Genomic DNA, 26,903 nt, shown 5'->3' with positions numbered 1-26,903 from the left:
CAGCCTTTTCTTCTTAAATTTTATGGTCGAACACAACTAATTTTAAATCACCACGGCATTTCCATAATGAGCTATAAAGCTTGAAAGAGGCATATACCTAACAGAAAATAAATCATGTTACAAATTGTTCGTTCCATATTTTCAATTAAGAAAATGATTACAAAATAGTAACTACTGATACATAATATATAAATCTTTGTTTTATGAATGCTTTATCGTACAATCAACGTCAGTTCCATAGATTATGTAGATTTCAATTGTCAACCCCGGGCATTGTTAATTCGGTATCGGGGTGTGTTGAAATTATGTATAAGGGTGGAGGAGGGGAGTGTTTAAACGACATTGACATACCCTTCAAGATATTAATATACCCCCACTGCCTTTGTAAATATACTATACGATGTTTCTTTAAAAAGCTTCAATATTCTCTGAGAAAATGCAAACTTTTTACTACTTCTTTATTTCTCTGCATACATAGATAAGAGAACCATATTTCATAAACGCATTTTTTTACTTCAATATAATAAGCTCCCTGAAGCCTTGCTAGTTTTATTTTATGAAATAAATAACTTTTTTTGCGTAGCTTGTGAATATTGCTTCTTTGTTGCAGAAGCAAGATTTTTCATGAAAATGTTTAAGAAGTTCATACATATATATTTTAATTATTCAGAATATTTTTTTCACATTTTAATCAATATTTATGAGCACCGAGAAAATATTATGTTGACTATCGTAAAAAACATTGGAAAACGAAAGAAAAAAAATTCTTAAAATTATAATTCTGAAAATAATTCTCTTTACGTACCTAGTTGTTTTTTAATATCATAAATAAATTTTAATATCTCTAGGTTGTCGTTATTTGAATATAAGGAAATCTATTTAATATTCTTTAATCTGAATATTAGAATAAAACTTTTTTTCAAATCGCTTAAATTCTCAGAAGAGAAAAAATTAAAATGTGTATTTTAATTTTGTTTTTCATTAAGGATTTGCTTCCCTCAGGGTAAAATGTAAGATTTACAAATTGGTTTTCATAATTATTGTTTAAAAATACATTGAAAAATTTAATTAAAAACAAATCAGATAACAACAAAAAAAAATCAAAAAGGTTTGGATAATTAATCTTAACCACTGTTACTAAACCCAGTGAATTTTTTAGACATCGTAGATAAATTTAAATTTATTACGCATGTTTTTATGACATACATTACAGTATTACCACGCTTATAGGGCGCTGTTCGGCCTCCCTTGGCGATGCAGCGCCTCTCAGATGTTCGCAGAGGTGCATTGGTTTACTGCCTTGATACACCGTAGAATAGCCGGGACGAGTCATCGCTGTGCAGACCTTTTATTTAGACCTTTTATTTCGACATTTATTACGGATATTAACTGCTCTAACGTCATCCAATTTCAGAGAAATGCGTATTTTTGTGAATGCTTGATTGCCATTGCAGCATGAATGCATTGTCATCGATATTGAGTCTCTGCCGAGTTTCGGCTCAGTAGGATGTCAAGAAGTGGGTTAAGTTCAACTTTCAAGATTTGCATTCACTGATGCAAGAAAACAAAATCTAAATTTTAATAGATGTATTTAAAAAGAGGTATATGTATTATTTTAAGTCTTTTACCACCATTTATGGGTACTACGTTCGTCTTGAAATAATTTTATTATTCTTTTCGTGGAAGCTTGAGTTTTATATCATGCTACTTAATGTTAGTATGATATCATGTCGTCTTAAAAATTGCATTAAGTGCCCACTTAAACGAAGAATTTCTCGTATCCGCATCACCACTTAAGTACCCGCCACCAGCAGCATTTTTAAATAGGTCAACATATGGCATTTGAAATTTTTTTTAAATCAGGTCAAACAAAGGTGATGCTTTTCCTACCGTACCATAAACTTAGTATATATATAGTGACATAAAAGCGTTTTATAACTCCATATCGCTACAATCCCATACATACCTGTTAAACCTGACTAATGATGTGTTATAAGTGTAGGCGTTGCGACGATGATGCGCCGTGATCACGCGGCTGTCATCTCATCAAAGTGACAGATCCCATACAAATAAATGATATTCCGCGGCAGTTCCCCAGCTGATCTGACCCCCTCTCCACAGGAAGATTATATCGTAGTGTGACACCTAAATACATTATCGGTATAGGCCACGCCCAAAAAAGCTTCGATGTATACAGCATGCTCTGTCACTACCTTTAAGTATTGAAGGTCAGAGTAGATGCCACAAAGATTTAAAAGAAAATCAAAAAACTGTTTAAAATAAAATCAATACCTATTTAAAACATGACGAGTTTTAAATAGGTATTGTAATGCAAAACCATAATTTGCCCACCTTTTTCACAAATTTCACACGTCAGTGATATTTCCTTCATGGGTTTATGATATTGATATTGTTTTTTTTTTGTTTTAGCCCTTTTCGATGATAACAAAAGTAAAAACTCTTTTAATCAGATCATAGAACTAACAAAATTAGGTGATATTTACTTTTTAAAGTTTGGTACTTATTTTTTAAAGTTGTGAGGACTAAGCACGTACCTATTTCTGGAAAAAATATTTATAAACGTCATGCAAGCAAATAAATTTAGCAAGTTACACGAGGCAATTTATAAAACTAATAACGGTGACACTCGAAAATGCGAAAACTCAACTTAAAAGATCTAGGAGTGTAAATTTATAACGCTACCTACTTTAACAAATTCAAAAGCTTATCATTATGATACTTGACAATTTCATAAATTCTCAAAGTTTTGGAACCTGAAGGGGTACTAATGACAACTAGGCCGTAAATTGCCTTAATTTGACTTCGCATAAATTTGGTCCTGCCTCTAAAGCTTTTGGGACATAAAACTTAACTACGAATTCCTACAAGGACTCATGTGAACATAAATTACGTTAGATATAGGCCACGAAAAAGAAGAATTCATACCTATCTTGCACGCAATCTCGATAAAAGTAAAGGAGATAGGATATATATTATTCATTAGGCGATGGAAATATTCAAGTCTCTTGGTTATCGTTTATGTTGTTATTGTCATTGTCTTTTCGTATTCAAATCTTATCTTTATTTGTAGTTTTCGAAGCAAAATAACAGTTTAATTTATTAAGGCACTTTGCAAACAAAAACTTTTATAGGAACATGAAATGATCTCGGGTGCGTAGCCTTGAATATTAAATAACACAACAATTTAAATACCCTTTCTTTGATACTTTTCCCTCTAATCTATCTTAGAGTGATTGTTCAATTTTACAATAGTAGTAATGCTTCCTGTATCCTTGAAAATTTACTAACATATTGCGACTTTGAACATGTTATTCAATTTGCCTATCTATGAATCTCTAAGAGCTTGGATTAATGATAAAAGGATCTATCACAAGAAGTAAGGGTTTACATTGAGATGGCTAGGAGTGCCATCATTAAGATGAAAGTCACTGTTCTGTAACAATAACTTAAATTCCATTTTGTAAAACAGCTATTCCTTGTTTTCTCTTATTATTTGTGGCATGGAATCTTGGATTCAAACCTAGCATTTTTGCCTAAAATTGTTTAAGAGCCGTTACTGTGAACTTTTAAAATACTGATATGAAATGTCCCTGGGATGTTGTTTAGGTTCTTCATTTCTCGTGGCACCTTCGATGAGCAGTTTTAACAACTTTTTTATCAGTTGTAATAATTTATAGACTTCAAACAGCTAGAAATACTTTTTGGGACAATTGGGATTTCCACAAACTAACAAAGATTGCGTCTTGTATAGGGGCTATCAGATTCTTCAGTAGTAACCAGCTGCTAACCCTATACAAAACTCAAGTTTGCCCAACAATTGAATTTGGGAGCCACCTTTGGGCTGGGCGGTCTGTCTGATTGACAATCTGTTATTAACAGACCGATTGCCATATCTAATGCACATCCGCAATATGAGCTGAGTCTGTTCTACAGGTATTTAAATAGAGCCTGCTCTAAGGAGCTAACATCATGCGTGATACTCAAAGTACACTGTCATCTGTTTTTCCTCCTTTATATAATCTAAGCCTCTTCAAGACCCGCATTAATAAATCCCTTCCTTAACCCGGTTCACAACGCTGCCCGACCGAGTGGTTACATAGCACCCCCGCCTTTACAGACAAGGGCACTTTTGTGAGGTTTCACATAATTTATTTTTTTAAATCTTGTTGTAGTTCATTGTTATAGTATGGTTCTTGGACTGATTTTGTGTGTTTTTTTGCAGGAGAAAGACTCATTCAATACGCCACAGAAAACCTGGTGACTGAGATCCTGATTCACCCTCAGATGAACACGCTGCTGCAATGCATGCGCAACTTACTGAGTTCTTTTACTCGCCACCGACACATTATACATGCTGGATACACGTTCTCCGGGAACGGTTCCTGGATCATGCAGGTAATGAGCCTTTCTTTAATTTGTAATTTTCATTTACTCTTTATATGTTCTGTGCTCCTGGTATCTTGGAACTTTTTTATACGTTTTTTTATTATTTGGTTTTCAATTTGGGTGGCGGGTTTAGGTACCGCCGCCCCGGTAACCATTTATTGGATAACCAATACCCCTACCATAGCTCACCCCAAGTGGTTCGCTATGTTTGGTAATTTAGCAGGGGTGCCCTGGTTCAACGGATAAAGTGTGTTCAGGATGATTGGGAGAGGCTTGTTTGGGAAGACCCTTTGATCTTTCCAACTGGTCTCTCTTGACCCATCGCCGCGATAAATCATTCGTCTGTCACTCCTGGACACATTGATCCCTAGATTCCCACCCACCCCTCATACCTTTTTCCTTCACAGAACTTCCTCTCCTTCATTTCATTAAAAATACCCTCCACACAGCATCTCCAAGGATGACATAGGCCCTGAGATAAATTATTTTCCTCTGGGCCTCCTGTGTGGCGTTAACGTAAAAAAACCATGCTTATCCGAGAGAGTTGTCTTTAAAAAATTTTGAGTGGTTTTGTTGAAGGTTATAACTGACATCAATGATACAGAAGGATTCGGAGCCACATTCTACGCTCTTTAAAAACTATTTGCTCTGAATTGATTTCGTATTACTAAAAAAAATTAAAAGGACGTTAACCTTCTAAATCTTTTGCAAAGCTGTGCTCCTGTTAATTTGAGAAATCTAATAGTGTAAAAGCACAGCATTGTCACATTTAAGAGAAAGCCATTTATGTGCAGAAGAACATGAAATGAAGGGTGTCACAGAATTTCTCTTCCCATGTTCTCCTTGTAATTCTGCTAATGACACACGATGAAAGAGACAAAATTTAATTTATTTAGAAGCTCTAAAAAATGCAGACACTGTAATCATTTTTCTACCAGTTCTAGTATCTCATCAAGCGTGTTGCGATCCTGGTAACGTCGCACTAATTCATGCATTCATTTTACGGTTCGTAAAAGTAGATTTCAGCCAGTCGGAATAATTGAATTCATTTGAAGAACTCAAATAAAAATATAAAGTCAGAATATTTAAATGTGTCTGTAAGTTTTATATTAAAAGATTTCTCTTTTCTCTACGGAGGTTGTTTGAATTCGAATGTTACTTTGTCAAGAAGAGAGAATGTTGAATGTGATAATTATGAAGAAGTATCAATTAGGTGTGGGTAGATTATGAAAATTCATCAAAAATAACCTCTAAGGTTAAAGTTTGAAATATATATCGTCTGATGCACGACTACAGGAACAACGGCGTCTGCATGTTATTAATTGTTTTATGAAGGAACATAACGTCGTCATCTTCCTGCAATATGATATCCGGGTGGAACAATTTCCTTACAGAATATTATCGTTTGACACAGTCTCATTAGTTACCTAGAAATTGTTTTTTTTGCTTGCCAAGAAAGTAAAGATGTGTTTAAAAATAATGATGTTCATTTCATTTCATAACGTACGCAGAAATTTCAAAGATAATTACTTGAACCCAATATTTATCACGTTCTAATGATACAGTGTTATTATTATTTCCACGTCGCTAGGTAACATAGTTAATACGTGCCATAAATGTATTGCCATAAATCCAGTTAATGGGTCGCAAGATATAATATAATACCGTAATGCTTCAATACTTTATGATCTCCTGATCAAACCGTTTTGCGAAAATGCACGGAAAATCCATTGAACATCCAAAGTTGGATGAAAATTATGATTACACGGTTTTTTTAATGATTTAAGTTAATAATTAAACTGTTAAAGAAAGGAAAGTGTGTTAAACAATTCGTTAAAGAAATAAAAACACTCAATCGTGAAAACATTAACCAGGATTGCAGTAGGTTTAGCTTTTTAAGTTTTGTAATTTGTCAGCCATTCAATTCAAAGTTAAATGAAGATACCAACTTTCTTTAAAGCGCTCTAAAGTTTACGCCAGTGTTTATGCGACAGAAAACTTGTTTTATTATTACCCTTAATAAGTTTTTGTAAAAGTGTTTTATTATTACTGAAAATTTACACCAAATTGGTGATAAAAATTTAGATTGTTAGGAATGTGATAAATTGAATTAGAAGTTTAGAAGTACTGCCGACACTGAAAACCTAACAAAAAAAGACGAAACACGTAACCAGGGGCTAAAAGAACCCCGGGATTCTAATTAGGTATTTTTTTGTTTTTTTTTACAGTCAATTATTATTAATCTCTAAATAGCATAAAACAATATCGCTATCCGTGTCTGTCTGTTTATGCGCTTATTTCTTCTAAACTAGGCAACAGATTTTGATAGGGTTTTCACTATCTTTTATAGATTTTCTCCCGAAAGGTTTATGTATATAATACATTCATATTATATTTGTATAAAGTAGAGAAAAGTAAACCTAATGTGATAAATCAAAACGGAATTGTATATCTTAAAAAGGCCTACAGAAAAGTCCGCCATGGCATATGTCTATCTCCTAAGGATAACCCACAGCAAGGCCGGGTACACGTCAGCTAGTTACATGTCTATCTTCTAAGGATAACCCACAGCAAGGCCGGGTACACGTCAGCTAGTTACATGTCTATCTTCTAAGGATAACCCACAGCAAGGCCGGGTACACGTCAGCTAGTTACATGTCTATCTTCTAAGGATAACCCACAGCAAGGCCGGGTACACGTCAGCTAGTTACATGTCTATCTTCTAAGGATAACCCACAGCAAGGCCGGGTACACGTCAGCTAGTTACATGTCTATCTTCTAAGGACAACCCACAGCAAGGCCGGGTACACGTCAGCTAGTTACATGTCTATCTTCTAAGGATAACCCACAGCAAGGCCGGGTACACGTCAGCTAGTTACATGTCTATCTTCTAAGGATAACCCACAGCAAGGCCGGGTACACGTCAGCTAGTTACATGTCTATCTTCTAAGGATAACCCACAGCAAGGCCGGGTACACGTCAGCTAGTTACATGTCTATCTTCTAAGGATAACCCACAGCAAGGCCGGGTACACGTCAGCTAGTTACATGTCTATCTTCTAAGGATAACCCACAGCAAGGCCGGGTACACGTCAGCTAGTTACATGTCTATCTCCTAAGGATAACCCACAGCAAGGCCGGGTACACGTCAGCTAGTTACATGTCTATCTCCTAAGGATAACCCACATCAAGGCCGGGTACACGTCTGCTAGTTACATGTCTATCTCCTAAGGATAACCCACAGCAAGGCCGGGTACACGTCAGCTAGTTATTTTTATATTTTCGTATTCAATTTTGTAGTCATTTTCCGCGTTTCTAGCTGTTGTGTTTTCTTTTGTAAGGTTGGCAGTGCCGACCGTTCCTACAAACAAACGCGATTTTACTTCGATATTCTTCCAAAATGGTGCGTAAATTAGCAGATTTCGCTTATATTAAATATTTGCGAAATTAATATTAAATAGCTCTATTTTCCACGATAGTATATGCAAATAGTCGTTGTTTATTGTCATTGAGTTAAATCAAATGTTAGTTTTTTTAAATGCGTATTAAAAATGGTAAGTAAAAATTACCAAAATAAATTCTTTACAACTATAAAATCATCTTAAAAAGATAGCAACCAAAATTATGGGACAAAATTAGTTGAAGATAATATTGTTAATTCTGAATTTGAAATATGAAATCGACAATAATGACTAAAATAATTAGATCCCAATTGCAGAGTGGTTAGTGGCGTTATCCCAGTAAGAAAGAGATCCTGGGTTCGATTCCCAGATGAGACTGTTACCTTTTTTATTTTTTTAAACTAAAAAAACTTTGGTATAAAAAATTAATTTATTTTAATTTACCAACCGGCTTTGCTTGGTAGGCTTTATATTAAATTGATTTTATGTTGTTACCCTGATGAAGCTCAAGCCAAACGAAACCGGTTAGTAAAATAAATTAGTGCTTTAAAGCACTACGTTTTTTTAATTAACTAACTAAACATCACACCGTTTCACCGCAAGGGTAGGCAGAGAGGACGGACCGCCAAACAACTCGGTCTTGGCACACACTCTTTGCCTCATTCACATTTGCATCGTATATTATCCTTACACTCCTTTCTTCGCTACTTCGCTATACATGCCCAAACCATCTAAGCGTCCCTTTCTTGATCTTACTCACTACGCTTACATCAGCCTTGCACTTTTTGCTGATCTCCATATTTCTCACACGATCATACATGGTTTTACCACACATACTCCTCAGGGATCTCATTTCTACAGTTTTCAGTCTACTTTCATCCTTTCTCTGCCTGTTCCATGCCTCACTTCCATTTATCAGAGTAGGCACCAGAACTCCATTTTGGACTGCTAGCTTGGCTTCTTTGGACAATTTTTTGTTAGCGCCAACTGCGTTCAGTCCCCCATTAATGGAGTTACCTGCATTTACACTTCTTTTAATATCTCTGTCAGCCTTCCCATCTCTCGTAAACATACTCCTTAAATACCAAACTCATCCATCTGCTCCAAGTGTTCCTCATTCACAACTATATTGCACACTGTTTTCGTACTCTCTCTTTCAAACACCATAACTTTAAGCTTTTCATAACTTACTCATTATTCATACATACTTCGTACATCATAGACACGAGACATTATATATAAAAACATATTAACTTTATTTCTTGAAAACTCTCGAAGAATTCTTGCATAATTATTATATTTTACAGAGAAAACTTCTCTTGGGAAGAAAATTAGGTACTTCTCAATCATTCGATCTATCTGATTTGAAATTCCTTGAATAATGAATGTTCTCATTTGAAATTAATAAAAAAAGAATTTCTCTCTCGTATTTTGATTTTTTAAACTTGGTTATTGTTTTTAATGAAATTCTCAAGAAGAAGAGAATTTTTTTTTCTTTCACTTTATATACAAATGCAAATTTCTTCATTAAAAATTCCAAGGATTTTTTAATGGAAAGGAAATTGCTTTTTCTTAGAGTTTGATTGTAGTTATTTTTTATTATTTTATTACAAAAGCAGTTCGAAAGACATTTTCGTCTGAAAGGGATCTGTCTGTTTGTGCGCTTAGTTCTTATAATATTTTGATAGGGTTTTCACTATCATTTAGAAATTATTTTTCGAAAGATTTATATATATAATACATGCGTATAATATTTAAGATAAGTAGAGAAAGTCTGTGTTTTGTAATCAAGTCGTAAAAAAATACTAAGGCTGGCTAAGCTTTATGATATACATCAAAATAATGCACTATGGAAATGGACATCTAAAAAACCTCAAAACTTTACCCCAGACCATTAATAACTCTCTGAGCAGCACCGGGTCACGTCAGCTGGTATATACTAAGAAGCGTAATAATTTATAAGTCTAAGCAATTATTGAAGACAATATTAGTGATTTCTAAACGAAAATCTGAAACAGAAAAATCAGAAAAGGATACGGTCACATTTAGGACTCGAACCCAGGACCCTTGTCTTTCCGGGACACCGCTCTACCAACTGAGCTAATGGGACCCTATCTCCCTCGGTCATTTTTAACTTTATCATACTTCGAATAAGAACTAACAACATTGTCTTCATTTTTTCACCGCACATTTTTATTGGCAACTATCTTTATGTATGATCGTTGGTACTTCTTATTCGAAGTACCAACGATCGAATACAGTTAAAAGTGACCGAGGGGGATAGGGTCCCATTAGCTCAGTTGGTAGAGCGGTGTCCCGGAAAGACAAGGGTCCTGGGTTCGAGTCCTAGATGTGACCGTATCCTTTTCTGATTTTTCTGTTTCAGATTTTCGTTTAGAAATCGCTAATATTGTCTTCAATAATTAAATATTACAATTTGAGGTTTTACTCAATAAAGTTATTCCGAAAAATTAATATAAGTCTAAGTTATAGGAATAGATTAAATGCATATCTTTAGTTTTTCAGCTCCCTTAACGTGATTTTCCAACGAAAACTGCTTGATTGTATTAACTTAACTGTATTTTATTTCCATAATTTCAGTTCACCCTTGCAATGTGTTCGGATATAACAATGTATTTGTATTGCAGGATGGAACCCTCTCCCTGGCGGATTTCTGCGACGCCCTGCAGGAGAACGAAGTGCAGCGCGTAATCCGCGCCTATGAAAACTCTGTGACTATCGACATTCACTGCGCCATGCCCACTGCGGAGTGGCAACGGCTGCCCGGCCTGCCCTTCGCACGCCAGTGCCGCATTCGCGTCAACCCCAAAGAGGTTCTGGACCCTAGCTGCGAAGCTATCGAAAAATTTATTGGTGAGTACCATTACTGATAATCTCGTCAAACTTTACTTAACCTAACTTAAATCTGACCTTAACCCAACCGATTCCAGCTCAATGGCTTTATCATTTTTTATTTATTTTAAATTAGGTCCACACACGAAGCCCTGAGGAAAATAACTTCCCTCAGTTCCTATGTCATTTTTGGGGATGTTGTGCGGCGTAGGGTATTTTTAAGCAAAGGAAAGAAGGGAATTTCTTAGAAGGAAAAGGGTGTGAGGGGTGGATATGAATCTGGTAGTCAGTGTATCCAGAAGTGACAAACGTATGAATCCATTCCTCCCACTACGATGCAAGTCGATGGGTCAAGAGTTCTGCTGAAGAGGTCGAAAGGTCTCCCTTAACCAGTCTCCATCAGCCTGCCACGCAGTAGGTGAACAGACGCATCACCACCAAAAATTCACCCATGAATCCACTTGCTTAATCACCAAACGTAGCGAACCACTTGGAGTGACCTATGATCGAGGTGTTGGTTAACTACTCAATAATCATTCCCGAAGCGGCGCCAACCATACCAACAATTTCTTTTGGCTTTATTCATCAACTTTTCATCGCGGGTTAACTACTATTAATGTTCCCATGTCAATAACCATCTCCTATGCCACCAAATGGCATCATACCGAATTGTTTCATTGATTATTAAAAAAAAAAAAACAACTTCTCTGATATCTTGACAGATCGTGAAACTACTTCATCCTTAATTGACATCTCTGTAAATTGACGCCCATTGGAGTAAATATGTTAGACCGCTATTAAAAGTGAGGTTATGCATGGTTTATACCAAATCATAGCTAAATGATGGCTGAATTTGATTATAAACAACGCTTGTAAGACTTTGCCTGAGTTTTGCATTAGTTAACGACAAAGAAACCCCGGAAAATGCACGTAACTTACCTACAGCAACTTTAAAATGTGGAAGCCACTCAGCTCAGATTTTATCCAACTAACTTTTTACGAGGCATGCTCGGATTTCTCTTGATGCAACTCAGAAGGAGGAGTGAAATGCACAATATGCAGCGACTCACTTATTCAGAGTATTGCGGGGTTATTTTGAGAGGTCAACATTTCGATGTTTCTACAATGATAATATCCTTTAAAAAAAGTAAACATCACATTGTAAAACTTCGACTGGCATTATTTGCTAATTTTGATAAATTCCTTTTATTTTATTTTATTTAACATACTGTGTAGTATATCGTGTTTTAGAAATTACAATGAAAATATGAATAGAAGTCCACAACAGTTTGCAATTAGTAACAGTCCCAACTTCTCAAAACTGTCTGGAGCCAATGAGACTATGACATCCCCTAGTGGGGTATGATGTAATGCTGGAGCTTTTGGAGAAGGGAAAGTGGGGATTTACCTGGCTATTCATATTTGGTCACCAAACACGGCTAAAGCTATTTCAAGCAACATTACAATTTTGAAAGGTGGTCTTACACCAGGAAGATACTGAGAGTATCTTCCTCTATGATACGTACCAAAAATATACCGCATATTAATTTAATGATTAAAGCATGAAATGACATAAATTAATCTTGATTTGAACTCGCGACTTCTGGATTGTTAGTCGAGAGACTATGTAAAGCCTGTGAGAGATTATGCCACAAGCGCGCTATATTCTCGTGGCTATGGTGCGTATGGCGTAATCTTTCAGCCCCTTAAACGTTGTATTTGGGAACGTAGACCATGGTTGGAATGAGATAAACATGATTCAATTTCAATTCAATTCAATTTGTTTATTCCTTTAAAAACATTACAAAATTACATTTTAATTCATTTTTAAGTTCATTTTTAAAATGGTTTTCCATAATAAATAAGCGGTGTATCAACTATACCAGCATCAATAGAGCTTGCCTTTTAAAGGCAGCTTCATCGATGCTAAATATATCGATATCCGAATCGATTCTGTTCAACAGCAAGACTGCTCTCTCTACCGGCATGACCATTGGCAAGTTGGTCCTGCAGGCCGAGTCCTGTCGATGACGGAGATAACCATCAGGAACATAGAGACTAATACTCTCCATGATAGTCGGAATTTCAAACCATCCACGAATCAGTTTGAAGAATACAATATGCACATTGCACATCTCTTCTGACCCGTAGATGGTTCATACCGAGCATACCCAAGAGAAAGTCAGTAGGTTAGAGCCACGGGTAGTAGCCATATTCTCTCAGGTAGAGGAATCTCAGAAAATGATGTAAAATGGGTCTCTGAAATATTTTATTAACAAATTGTGGTGGAAGGCATAATTCTTCAACGGGACTTCAACGGGAATCAACCATATCTTCATTATGTTTTGCCATTTTTCTATTAATATCTCTAGAAACTGCCAAAGCTGCCATATATAGTTGACTTTAATGTAACTATCTTGGCTTCCATAAATAGCTAAGAAAAATATTTAGTACATTTCCGATTCAAAGTAAAAATTCCATCTCTAAATCAGTCCCAATTAAAGTAAAATCATTTTATCAAACGCTCTAGCAATTTGTCCCACAATCAATCCACGAATAGATTTCAGCGGATTCGTAGAAAATTTGTCGTATTCAGCTCGGCATTCCACTAGCTACCAATAGAACAACTTCGCAGCGAACAGTACGAACTTAACCGATGGCAAACTAGTCGCTTCAGAGGCGCGGGCGGAATTGCAATTACCATTTATGAATGCCAATCAGTCTACAGTTGTCAACGCGGCTAAACTCGATTACTATACCAAATAGCAAGAGACAGCGAAAGCAATGCGAAATGTAGTTTGGTATTGTGTCTCCTACGGTGCAAGTGTTTCTATAGAATATGTCATTTTGCAGAGCAGTATGCGAAACCGAATTATTTTTTTCACTTTCTGCAATCAATAACAAACCAAATGCAGATATTATATTCAGATTTAGTAGTAGATCCTTTCAGTATCGCCCTGGTGAAAGACCACCTTTCAGAATCGAATCGTTAGTTGAAATGGCTTCAGCCGCGCTTCCTTCTCAACATACCCCAATTATAGATGCCATTTTTTGTACATTAACCCACATAGGAGGTTTTGATGATAATAATTACACCCAAGGCTTATGTCATCTGTGTGGAAAGTTTTCATGATGAAAAAGGAGATAAAGTTTTGTAAAAAAAAATACATATCAGGGTTAGGTAGGAATCTGTTGATCAAATAGTCTCTCTCATACCCGCAAACTCAAACCCACCTTCTAAATTGATCTTGGGCGGTATTCACAAAAAATAGCTAATATATACAGAAATTTAAACACAAATTTTCATTATTTTTGTTAATGTTTATAAGACAATCGTTTTTCATTAATTGTCTTATAAACATTAGTTTATCATTTAAAAAAATAATAATATTTGACAAGTCCAAATATTTCACCAACAAATGTAGATATAATATGTCTCGACGCCATCTAGTGGGAAATTTAGCACTAACAAAGTCTTTCCTACAAAAATAAAATTGTTTACAGATAGAAAAAAAAAATAATAAGCAGTGATTTGTTGGTTGAAGTAATAGTACATATTGAATTATTTGCCGTGTTGGAAATCAGCCGACGTAGGACAGTGGTCCAGAGCGTCTGACTGGACATCAGAAGGCGCAGGTTCAATTCCCGTCGGCGGCATTTATTTTTACTCGGGAGATATTTTCAATTTGTATTGATATTACAGACGACTTGTTATTGCTTAAAACACGTTTTCATGGCAGCATTACTGAACTCGCCATTTCATATCCACAATTCTATTTATTCATCACAAAGAAGCAATACAAATATTTGTAATAATTTTATAAAAAAGGTAAGTAAGTATATTGTATAGATTGTTTTCAATACCATCCATCTCAGCGTTACGAGTCTTTTCCAATTTTCTCACGCTTTTGTGATCCTGGAGGGTAGGAAAAATCCAAGCATTGTTCAATTTCACTTCCCAGTACCCGGTCCACGGCTTTATAAAAGGAATTCAGAATACACTGCTTCTGAAAACATTTCACATCGCTACCCTCTTTAATAAAGTGCATCCTCATAGATCTTTGCTAGTAAAAGGAAATTGTAGACATAGGAAAGAAATCGTGTAGACATTCTTTTCGAAGACTATTGGATTGCAAAATTTATTGAAAACATTAAGCCGTTTGCTGTTTGCTGTCATCCCCATTCTAATGCAAATTGGTTCAGGTCATAGACATATGAATATTAGTAGACCTGCCCTAAGTGATTAAAAGCGTATTATTCCCCACTCCCCATACCGGTTCCATTGGAGCCGGCTGGGCTCGCGTATGGCTTCCCGTGAATCTTGAGAATGTGACGTCATCATTCTTGTTCGAACTAGCGTCGAGCTATGGTCGAAGCATTTTATGAAATAACACGGCAAAATAGTGGCTTGTGATATGAAAACTTGTAAAAATAGATGTGAAAAAGAGAATAAACCCAATTGTCGTATTACATTCCATATGTAAGCATCATTTTAAGCTTATTCATATCGTATAATATGAATCAGTTGTAGAAACATATACTATTACATCGAGATACATCTGGTCGAATGTAGCGATTCTCAAGTGTGCGCATCGTTGTTACTGGGAAGTAAATTATGAACACTTATAAAAGTGTCTTAACTAAATACGTAAACAAAATATTCGACTCTGAAAATAGAAGATTTTTTTTTGCCGAATTTGGACTTCGCAAATTTGTTCATAACGTGGCGAGTAATTTGCGCTCCCATGTAAAAATGTCTATTCATTCAAAAGCAGATTTTACTTTTAAGAACTAAATGGTGATATTAAAGTGCGAGATGCCTATATACTGTCAGATTGATTTATTGACGAATCACAGTCAGCTTTACCCCCTTCGTTCTTCAACAGTTGATTTTACCCCTCACCTTTAATTTCTAGTCTATATATTCTTATGTCTGTGGTTCAGGTACAAGCATTTAATTCTTTATTTGATTTTGTGCTCTTTTGACCCAATAACCCATTCAATAATTTGTGCTCCTGATACTTTTGTCTGCACTGACATAGTATTTTGATATATCCAACAAGCCCAAGTACATGTCTACAACAGATATACAACAAATGTACAATGTTGAAATGTAGAACAAGTGTACAACAAATCCAACAAATCCAGGTACAAGCATTCAATGCTTTATTTGATTTCGTGCTATTTTGATCCAATAACCCATTCGATTATTTGTGCTCCTGATACTTTTGTCTGAACTGAAATATTATTATGGTACATCAAACAAACCTAATTTATGTTCCTGTCGCAGAGAGGTGCTTTGTAACCACTATTTTTGTTATATGCGTCGTTTACAAGAAAAAATGACAGGTTACAATGGAGTTATCGTTGGTATTGCCTTCACTCTATTTGATTTCGTGTGACGTTGGTCGAATAAACCCCTACCTTGTTGCGCTCCTTATACTTTTGTGTATCTTTACCGTGATTGTATGATTTGTAACGTGTCTAATTTTGTTTCAGCTTACGTGGAGCCATACCTTGTGCCCGCAAGCATCGAGCAGTTGCTCGAGTCAAGTGACATAGTGGGAAATATCCGTTTCAGCCACCCGACGCTGTACGTGTTCCCAGGCGGGCAGGGAGATGCCGCCCTTTTTGGAATCAATGGATTTAATATGCTAGGTAAGTTTATGTGCTCCTGGTGTTTATTAGTCTATGGCTTAATTGGCTTTGTTATTTAATCTGTTGAGACTTAATTAGGACTCTTTGTTGGTTCTTCGGCTTTCCTCTTCAATAAAGAGAAAATACGTGGCAACAAATAGTGAAATAATTGACTACGAATCATCAAGTCTATTTTCTTTGTGCAAACATGAATTCAAGAAGGAATACCACTGCTATAAACAAATAACATTAACCTAGGTTCATCTTGGCCAAATCTTAAACGTGAGGTTTTTAAACAATTCGTGTAGAACATTGCAATATTTGAATTAATTAGAGATATTACTTAAAAAAATATGAACTACTGTTTTGAAAGATAAAAATCAATATGATTCTGAATCAATGGTTCCTTCATCAGGATACAAGTATACTTAAAATTAAAATGACACGTAAGTATTAGATATAAAAAACAACCGTAAAATAAGTGTTGGCAGTAGATTAGATATTATTAAAAACATTACTTAAAACTAAGTGTTATTAATATTTAATTAAAATCGGGCCACAAAGTTCTTTTGTAAAAAGTAGATTGTTAAAAGGCCTCAGTATCTCGATTTGGGATTGAGTATTTTCCTGGTAAGACCGAGGATCTGGGTTCAATTCCCAGTTGCGACTGTTACCTTTTTATGAAATTATCTATTTGAATTTCGATTTTGTTTTCGTAAATGAATCAATGCAAATCTTCAAAGTGGAAATTAACCACTTTCCTTCATCCGATTGAGCTGAAACTTAGAAGATAGACTCGTTGTCGATGACAATGCATTTTATCAACTTAGTGGCAATAACGAAAACACACGCGGACATATACGCTGTATGACATTACAACAGTTAAAATACAAAATAAATGCCTATCCTAACCAAACAAATGAAGAAATACATATTTTTAAAAACATCTATTTATAATTTTTTTTTTTTTTAGGTTGTTATTTTGTTTGTTTCATGTTTCATTGGATTTGTTACTATTATCTTTTTTCTTCGAAGATTAAATAATACATTGATGTGTATATACTTCAACAAATTATTCCAGTTAATTGAACATAAACTCCGAAACTTCAGTTTTAGGAATTATTGTCGTCTGACAGAAAGAAAATAAAAGATCGCTAGGACTCGCCACGTGCAGTATTCGGTAGACAGTTGGTGGTAGGTAGAGGAACAGGGAAACGCCAGGCGATGTTACCAAACCGAAGTAAGATAACTGAACAGTTTTTCTAGGATTACCTAAAATATGCAGTGTAAAAAACAACTGAGATACAGTATAAAATACTCGTTTGTGAACCCGTGTTTCGTCAGTTCGGTACGTAAGTGTTAAACCAATCGACCATTGAGTAAAACAAGAGATCCTGGGTTCGATTCCTAGTTGTATGCGTTATATTTTTACTCTTATTTTTTCTTGTTTCATTTAGATTTATTCTTTTTTGATTTCAATTTATTAAATTAAACGCTTAATTGCTTACCGTTTGTCAAATGCAAGATATAGAAAGTTGTCGTATCTGGTAGGTACCTTCCAAATTAGTGAGATACAAACATATCAGATTAGACTAAGACCCCAATATTTTTATAAATCGTTTGACATTCAGATGTATTATTTATCTCTGTAGGGGAAAGAGAAAGCAACTAAAACTCTATAAAGCAAATATAATACGACGCACATAAAATTCCATTGTCTTTCAATGATAGATTCAGAACTCCGGAACACACTATTCTCATGAAGCAAAGTTGTTTACGACCGGACATTATTCCCAACACAATGTTATTACAATGGCTTTCGTGTTCCGTTCATTTCTTTTACTGGCCGCTAATAAAACGGGAAATGATATTTATCGATTCCGCCCCACATTCGTTCATACGGCCGTAGCCTCCGCGATATTAAATGTCCCGTGAACTGAGTTGGACCGGAAGATTAATCTCACCGCGAGGACACATCGCTCGTTGAATCTGAAAAGGAAATGAGAATTCGCAATAAGCTCGGTCATTCGCTTATCTTGGGGTTATGGGCTCTGCCAGAAATAGGTCGTTATTATTTGGGGTTCAAATTTTGTTATTTAAATGGGAATGTGTGGGTTGGCGTCATTCGTACATTCATTTTACTGGAGGGGCTTATTTTTGTGTTGAAAGTTTTAATACATTGGAAGAAAACAAATAAAAATACGGTTTAGTATGTAGCGAAAATCCCACAAGGTAAATTCTGTGTGATATTCTCAAAAGTGCATTTGTGCAGTAAGCCCCTATTAAAAATATGAGACAAACTTGAATCATATTAGCATATTATCAACAGCGCGCCAATAAAATTCTGACTTTAAAATCGACGCTACCGAAAAATACGTTCAAAGAGCAACCCAGTATTCCCATGCTGTGCGTTACAGAAAAGTCAGCACAAAAAAACCACACGATCCCCCTGACGGTGAAATATTAAAATCTACGCCAAAATAAGACGATCTTTGTGCGCCGCGATAGAGAATGTTTTATGTCACATGCCCTTACTTGCATCTGAACTTTGCACTACATGTTATTTTTCTTTATAGTAAATATTTCTACATTTTTATTTATTTATTCCTTCATTTCTCCAACCATTTACTTTTATTGACATTTGTAAATCCATTAGTAAAACAGATTTTGTCTTAAGTCGCTAGTAATGCTAGTAAAACTTGAAATTGAAATTGAGGAAAATAAAAATAAATTCACACACAAAATTACAAAATGGATTAAAGAACAAAAAAGACAATATTACCAAAATGTCATAGCATAAAATAAAACCTACACGTAACACACAAAACCAATATAAACGCACATCACTCACAAACACACAAGATTTTATCTTAAATGTATTATTTTCTCTTTAAATGTATTTTGTAGATTATATTTTCATATTATAAAATGAAGGCCTCAGCACGGACAAGCCACCCAGTGAGGCCAACATTACTGGAAAACTTTGAAATGTAAAAAATATTGTAGCAAATAAAAAAAAAACAAAAAATGCAACATTGTTTTTCGCTTTCTCTTCTTTAGTTTCAGGAGTTGTATAATTTAATTTTTCACAGTTATTCTTGTTGGTTTTACCCAAAATTTACAATGGCGAAATGAAGTATTGTTTACATAAAAAAAAATAATTAAGCGAGTTGGTGTGAAAAGGGGCTCGAAATTAAAAATGAGGAAAATTCATAAAATTTGTTGAAATGATTCTTCTCTTGATATTCTAAACCCTCAGTGAAAAGGACCATGAACCGCCACTGGGTATTATAGTAGCTATTGTAATATTTCTATGGTTTAAAAATCAACACAAAATTAAGGTGAACTTTTTCTTTGACGTTAAAAAATATAAAATAGATTTCTAAAAATATGAAAACGTTTTTATATAATAAATACAAATTTTTACTTTTTTTGCGTTTTTCAAATATAACATAACGGGTTAGATAAGTAGATGAAAATAAATATTTGTAAAAACAGAGGGCAAACAATGTTTTACAGTAAAAACAGAGGGCATCCAAAGTTGTACAATAAAAACAGAGGGCACCCAAAGTTGTACAATATTGCGAAATGGTAATATTATAATGGCTCTATTGGCTAGCTCTGAAAACGGATTTCAATTCACATTCCTTTTGTCTGTCCTTTGATCGTTGACCAAGAACACTTTTGAACTTTAAACAGTGAAAGCCAAAGACAAAAAGAAAAAAATCCTCTTTTATCCTTGCTTTGGAATGATTTCTGAAGAAATGAGTTTAAATTTCGCTCAGAATTCTGTTGATTAGTTCCAGCCTTAGTTCAAGTATCGTTATTATTAAGATACGGTGGTTCTCTTTGATTACATATTTTTTGAAGTAATCATAAATATTATTATTATATAACCACCGTTTAGTAGCCATTGGTAAAATACATCGGGTTCTCTACCAGGCGTCGCATTTTGAATCCGCAGAGACCTAAGTCCTCCTTCATTAGCACTTGCAAAATTTTCCGCTTATAACGACGGTAGTAGGAGTAGTAAAAATAGTCATTCGTAGCTTGTCTCAGTCTAAGAAAACCTATTAATTCATTCATTTATGCCTGCAATCCCGTTTTTATCCGGGTTACAAATAATTTGAATAGATTCTTAATAAATTAGCAATACTCATTTTTCTCTGTGTAGGATTTTGCAATCGAGGGGTAGTTATCACCCTGAGTTCGGTGTTAACATAGATAACTTTACAACATTTCACTCGGTGAAAAGGTCGCCTATGTCACTGGGTCACCCGTCTGTAAAGTGGAAACATATTATCCCTCGTAAGATCGACGGAATAAATGAGAAAACTTTTCGTGGTCTGCCAGCAAGCGATTAGTTTTGGGCTACCGGTTCGGTTAAAAAAAACATATTCATGATCTTCAATTCCAAGAAAAACATGAAATATAATGAGTATAATACAAATTTTTACTAAAACGATAATTTGTTTGTATAGCGACAATACATTGATATTGGATTTCTGTGATAACTCAATACAATAACAATTCTACACGCCTTTGAAAAGTTATTAAAGTCATTAAAACCGAAGAAAAAAACAACATAATAACCTAACTTACGTAACTTATTTCATCTAGATTTTGTTGAACACTAAACATTAAGCATGTGATCACTTTTAATGACTTTATATCGCTTTTTAAAGGTGTGTTGAATCGCGAAGACTTGCTGAATCTATTACATGATTAAAAATATTAATTTTTGCTTTTCTTATATTATTATTTATTTTGTTGTGTTTTATTGAGTATTTGTAATTGTTTAAATATACCTATTTAATAAATGAAACTTAATTGGCTTTTCATAAGTTAAGTAAACTTTGTAATTATTATATTTTATAATATAACTGTTTGTTTCAAATAAATTGATTAATTTACTAACCTGAAGACGTTTTTTTCGAAGTTCGTCGCAAAAATATTTGCAAAGATGTCTCTGTTAAAAACAATGTATTTTTGTAATTTCCTAAGTGGATTTCTAGAGAAGTACTGGTTTTCTAAAACACCTTTAGCTTAAAAGCTCAAAGTTACATGTTTCTAACTCTTTTTCCAGTAGAACTTTATTTAATTCAATTTTATCAAAAACGCAATTCGAGCAAATTTGCTAAGCAAGAGTGATTACGACCGGTCAAACTAATGTTTGAAGTCGGAAAACTTTTCTCTCAAGAGAAAGTTTCTCGATTCCCATTAGTTTTAAAACTTCCTGTAGTTTCCAACTTGGTCCGAATTCGAGTATTGATACCTCGGTCAGTTTGAGTGAGAAAGAAAGTTCTTCCATCGTCATTTATTTAAGTGAAGAAAGGAAACGCGAAGGGTTGGAAAAATTGAGAATTCTTTAGAATGAATTATAACAAGAATGAAAACTTAAATTGTATGTCTTGACGCTGAATTATTCATGAAGTTTTAAGAATTTTCGGCTTTGTATAGAACACAATTCTACAGATAAAAATAGAAAGTGGAAAAAAAACTTTAATAACAAAGACTAAATAAATGGCGGGTGTTTCGATGAAAATTGAGTTTCTTCAGGGGTGTGGATTTCCATAACAATGGGATTCCATCAAAAATTTCTTTCAGTGAAAAATGTACCTATTCTATATTCAGCCATAAAGTTGATGTTGTATGTGTATATCTACGAGTACATATTATGGTGCTACCAGCAAATACCTTCGAATAGAGAAAATACCTTCTACTTCTAAATATAAATATAAGACTGAAAAACTATTATATAATGTCACTTAAAACTATACATGTTTACCTATTATTGTCACTTTTAGTAAAAACTTAATATAAGACTGAAAAACTATTATATAATGTCACTTAAAACTATACATGTTTACCTATTATTGTCACTTTTAGTAAAAACTTAATATAAGACTGAAAAACTATTATATAATGTCACTTAAAACTATACATGTTTAACTATTAATGTCACTTTTAGTAAAAACTTAATATAAGACTGAAAAACTATAATATAATGTCACTTAAAACTATACATGTTTACCTATTAATGTTAAATTTAGTAAAAACTTAATATAAGTATACTTAATTCAAAAAAAAGGGTAAAAATTAAATTAAATTTGGCATTTCACAAACATTTGGTTCCTTAGAACAGGCAATCTGCCTAGCTAGGAACTAAATTCGACCTAACAAAACATAATAACACTTGTACCTACTCATTTTAAATATATGCTCTCATAATGCTATGTTATTACTGTTATGTCTGCTTGAAATGTATCTAATGTAAAAAAAAATAAAATAAACTTCTGACATTTCTCATGCATTCTGATATTAGGCCATATTTAATAATATATTATACTCCCGTAAAGGCTTTTACTAACATTTGAAATACATAATAGTTTGGTGCAACAATAAACATGAAATAAAATTTTACTTTAGCTATATAGAAACTCAATGCAGAAGAAAAGTTTTATGCTAACCTTAATCTCTAAGTAGTGTAAAACAAAGTCATTATCCGCGTCTGTCTGTTTGTGCGCTTAGTTCTTCTAAGTTATGCAACGGAGTTGTAATAGGGTATTCACTATCATTTAGACAATTTCTTCCGCAGGGTTTATATATACATAATATAAAGATATTATTATTATTTTTTTTTCTTTATTCATAAAAATATATTTGGATACAGGTTTTTTACATGCTTTTCGACTACCACACTAGACACAAGTATTATATTATTGAAAGTAGAGAAAATTCGAGAAATGCCGGGTACACGTCAGATAGTTGTCTATATTATTGAAATATATTATTATAGCCTTCTTGTAACTATACTCCGTGCAGTTGAACACATCTAACTATTTCTGCGAAAGTATTGCCAACTGCAAGTAATCTAGGTACAAGCGAGTACCTACTTGACTCATTCCTGATATTGTTATTAGATTACAATTAAAAATAATTTTTGTTCGAGTAGTTCTAGTTGCTATGTTGAAGGTGATTATGAACAGTAAATATTTATTTATTTATTTATTTATTTATTTTATTTTAAATGCACATTTACAGTTATACATAACCAATAATAAACATACATTTTATTTTAATTTATTAAGTAATAATAGCGTTTTTGAACTGGTGAATATTAAGTTGGAAAATATCTATATCAGGGGACAGGTAATTTAGTAACATAATCATTTTTCCGAGCGGCATTACTAATGGTAAGTTGGTTCTGCATTTTGGAACGACAAAGGTTCTGTGCCTGCGCGCTCTTGTATAATTGTCGGGGACATAAAACTCAAATTTTTCTATAATATCGGGAATACAGACGTTACCATTTAGAAGTTTATATGCTGTTATCAGCAAAGCAGTTTTCCTTCTATCGGTGAGGCTATTAATACCCAGCATGCCGGACAAAAAGGCTGATGGATATAACCAGGGATAATATCCGAATTCTCTAAGATATAAATATCTCAGAAACTTCTTTTGTACTTTCTCTATCATTTGAGAGTAAGTTAAATCCATTGGTCCCCATATTACAGAACCACTTTCCAAAATGCTACGTACTAAACTATAGTATAGCACACGAATCGCGGCCGAGCTGCAAAAATGTCTGGAGTTGCTTAGCACAAATCCTAGCATTCTTAAAGCTTTGTTGCATATCGTTTCTATGTGGACGTGAAATGTTAAGTGCGTATCAAATGCGATTCCCAAATCTCTTGAAATAACAATGTGCTGAAGAGATGAATAAGACATTTTGTAGTTATAGTAAATCGTTTTGTTTGCCTTGGTGTAGCACATAATGGAGCATTTCTTAATATTAAACCCTAATTTATTGGTATGACTCCATTCGATGATAGAATTTATATCACTTTGTAGCTGCAAGCAATTTTCCAAAGATTTTATTAAAAGGAATAGTTTCATGTCATCCGCGAATAAGAGAAACTTGGAAAATTTTATGCAATGGTAAATGTCATTGATAAATAGCGAGAAAAGTAAGGGTCCAAGATTCGACCCCTGTGGAACTCCAGAGTTTGTGATGAAGTTGGAAGAGTGGAAAATACCATAAGTTACGTATTGTTGTCTATTTGAGAAATAACTTACAAATAGACATAGAAGTTTCGCTGAAAATCCAAATTGGTCGAGTTTATTTAGGAGAATAAGCGGATCTACTGAGTCAAAGGCTTTTGCGAAGTCATTGTATGATACATCTACTTGATTGTTACTATCAAGAGCTTGAGATATGTACTCCGTAAAAACCATTAGATTAGACACAGTAGATCTGCCAGACCTAAAACCGTGTTGCTGGTCAATTATAAAGGGTTCAACTTGGGTATAAATGCATTTATGAATTATTAGTTCAAACAACTTGGCTGGAGAGGATAGGATCGCCACTGGTCTATAATTAGAGACTGAAGCCTTATCACCAGTTTTATGTAACGGTGTAACTTTAGAGATTTTCCACAGGTCTGGGAATATTCCGGAGTTAAGTGAGAGATTATAAATATACGCGAGAGGTGTTAATAAGGGCTCAAAGCATCCCTTTAACACGAATGACGGAATAAGATCCAGTTCCAAAAGAAGTTTTGGATTTTAATTTTTTAACAGCAGCGGTGATGTCAGTGTTTGTAATATTTTGAATATCAACATTCTGTGCTTTTGTTGGCGTATTTTTTCCAGGTATAAAAGATTTCAAGTCCGCAGCTTCCTTACTATAAGTTGATTTAAAATAGTCTGCAAATGCTTCTGGAATATCTGCAATATTCTACACTAGCGCCTCCTAGCGGCTCGAGTTCTGCGGGATGGTTTTTATTTCTTACATTTTTATGGATCTCTGGTCAGTTATTTTATATTAATAAATTATAGATATCGAGAAATTATAAAAATATGTATTAGGTTGCCTACATAGGACCTTACTGCTTTTTGTATATTCTTACATTTTTTTATTCGATGTTGATCAAAATACAAATTAGAAAGCGCAAAGCACAGCACCATTTTTAATATGAAATATTATTTGCTGCCATTGTTTGGGAGGAATATTAACATTAGAGTGGAGTGAAATCTTTTTTTTCACTGGATTGTAATGTAAGAGTCAAAATTTGGTGCCTTTTAGGTTTAATTTAAGCCATGTAAAATATTATACCATTTGGTTTAGGGTAACTGCCTCCGCAACGGCATCGAATTTATGAAAATAATCGGTTTTACACTCTAATTTGAAGTAATGTTTATGTACGATATTTTTGAATAAACATACCTACCTATTTTTATAAAGAAAGTTTACTTGGTATAATATAGATTTGACACAAAATAAAAAGAAGTTCGAATTTGTGTTTTATAATTTAAATAAGGGGAGAGAGGAAGCGCGGGAGGTGATACTGAGCTTGCTTGCACTTGTCGCGTCTCGAGTCGCGCGTCGTCAGTGCTCTATCGTTCGTGGCTCGGATCAGTCGCACGCTCGTTTATCGTTAAAAATACGTTCGATAATCTTTCGTTGCAACCATGCAAAGAACTCGGAGTGTATTCAAATGTGCTCTATTTGGTGATGTTTGTGAGATGAAAGAAAACGTTCTACCTACTTATGAAGATGTAGTGAAATACTATGAGTGGACGAGACATCAACTGAAATTGCAATTAGAAACTGCAAAAGAACCAATTTTTGGCGAGATAGCAGACATAGTAACGTCGAAAATTGAAAATATATGGTAAACGGCATCTATTCCTACAGTGGCGCGAACAAGGATCATTCAAATGTTGAAAGCATATCATCTAAAGTGCAAAAATCTACTCAAATCTATCAAGAGGCTCTCCCCGGACGAGTTTAATAGTTTTCAGCAAAGAAGTAAGATACTTTTTGATATTTCAGCATGCAAGTGCAAAGAATTCGCTCAATGTATCTTTCCTAAGGATAAAAAGATTCCTAAACGAGAGAAAACTTTTTTGACCGATCAAAGAACGTCTCGGATAGTGGTAATCAGCGGAATCGACGTAACTGCTACAAAGAACATGCAAAAAACTCTAAAAAGGAACCATGAACGAGAGAATCGCCGAAACACATCCTTAAGCACTTCAACGTTAGCTGATTTAAATGCTAGTATTTCTTCAGCGACATCATCAGAGACAGAAAAATCTGATTGCTCCATGATCAAAGGCGTTATTATAAAGAAAATAAAAAAATCAACGCTTAATTTTCCTACGTTATCGAAGACATGTGATAGGTATGGAGTGTCTGACAGAGCAGCAGCAGCAATAGCATCATCTATTTTGTTCGACATTGGGTCTGATGTTGAGGTCATTGATCGGCACAAGTTACGAAGAGAGAGAACTAAAACTAGAGAAAAAATAACGGAAAATGTAACAATTACAGAGCTCTTGGCCTTATACTTTGACGGGAAAAAAGACAAAACTTTGAATATCGTTAAAAACGGCGGTAAATGCTACAGGACTATGGTTGTGGAGGAACATATCTCACTAATTCAAGAGCCGGGATCCATTTACATTGGATACGTGGTACCTGATGTTGGGACAGCAAAAGGAATACAAACCGCGATAACAGGGTTTCTGTTACATAAAGAAGTTTCCCAAGATAGAATTATGGCAATTGGTTGCGATGGTACGAATGTAAATACTGGAA

At 34.4% G+C, this 26,903-nt stretch overlaps 1 protein-coding gene across 1 annotated transcript in view; it reads left to right on the top strand.

Moving 5' to 3' along the window:
* The window catches only part of LOC149426019 (uncharacterized), a 283,598-nt gene that overhangs the window by 193,463 nt on the left and 63,232 nt on the right, over window positions 1-26,903 (top strand). Inside the window, exons 3-5 of the mRNA XM_089642882.1 lie at window positions 4,244-4,416; window positions 10,456-10,681; window positions 16,160-16,318. Coding sequence (XP_089499008.1) covers window positions 4,244-4,416; window positions 10,456-10,681; window positions 16,160-16,318 — 558 coding nt within the window. The remainder of the gene's footprint in view (window positions 1-4,243; window positions 4,417-10,455; window positions 10,682-16,159; window positions 16,319-26,903) is intronic.

The sequence above is a fragment of the Hesperophylax consimilis genome, chromosome 2 (assembly GCF_061612785.1).
Source record: "Hesperophylax consimilis isolate HC1 chromosome 2, BYU_Hcon_1.0, whole genome shotgun sequence".
Taxonomy (NCBI): Eukaryota; Metazoa; Arthropoda; class Insecta; order Trichoptera; family Limnephilidae; genus Hesperophylax; species Hesperophylax consimilis.
The sequence above is the reverse complement of the archived record's forward strand: the minus strand, read 5'-3'. Positions and strand labels throughout refer to the sequence as shown.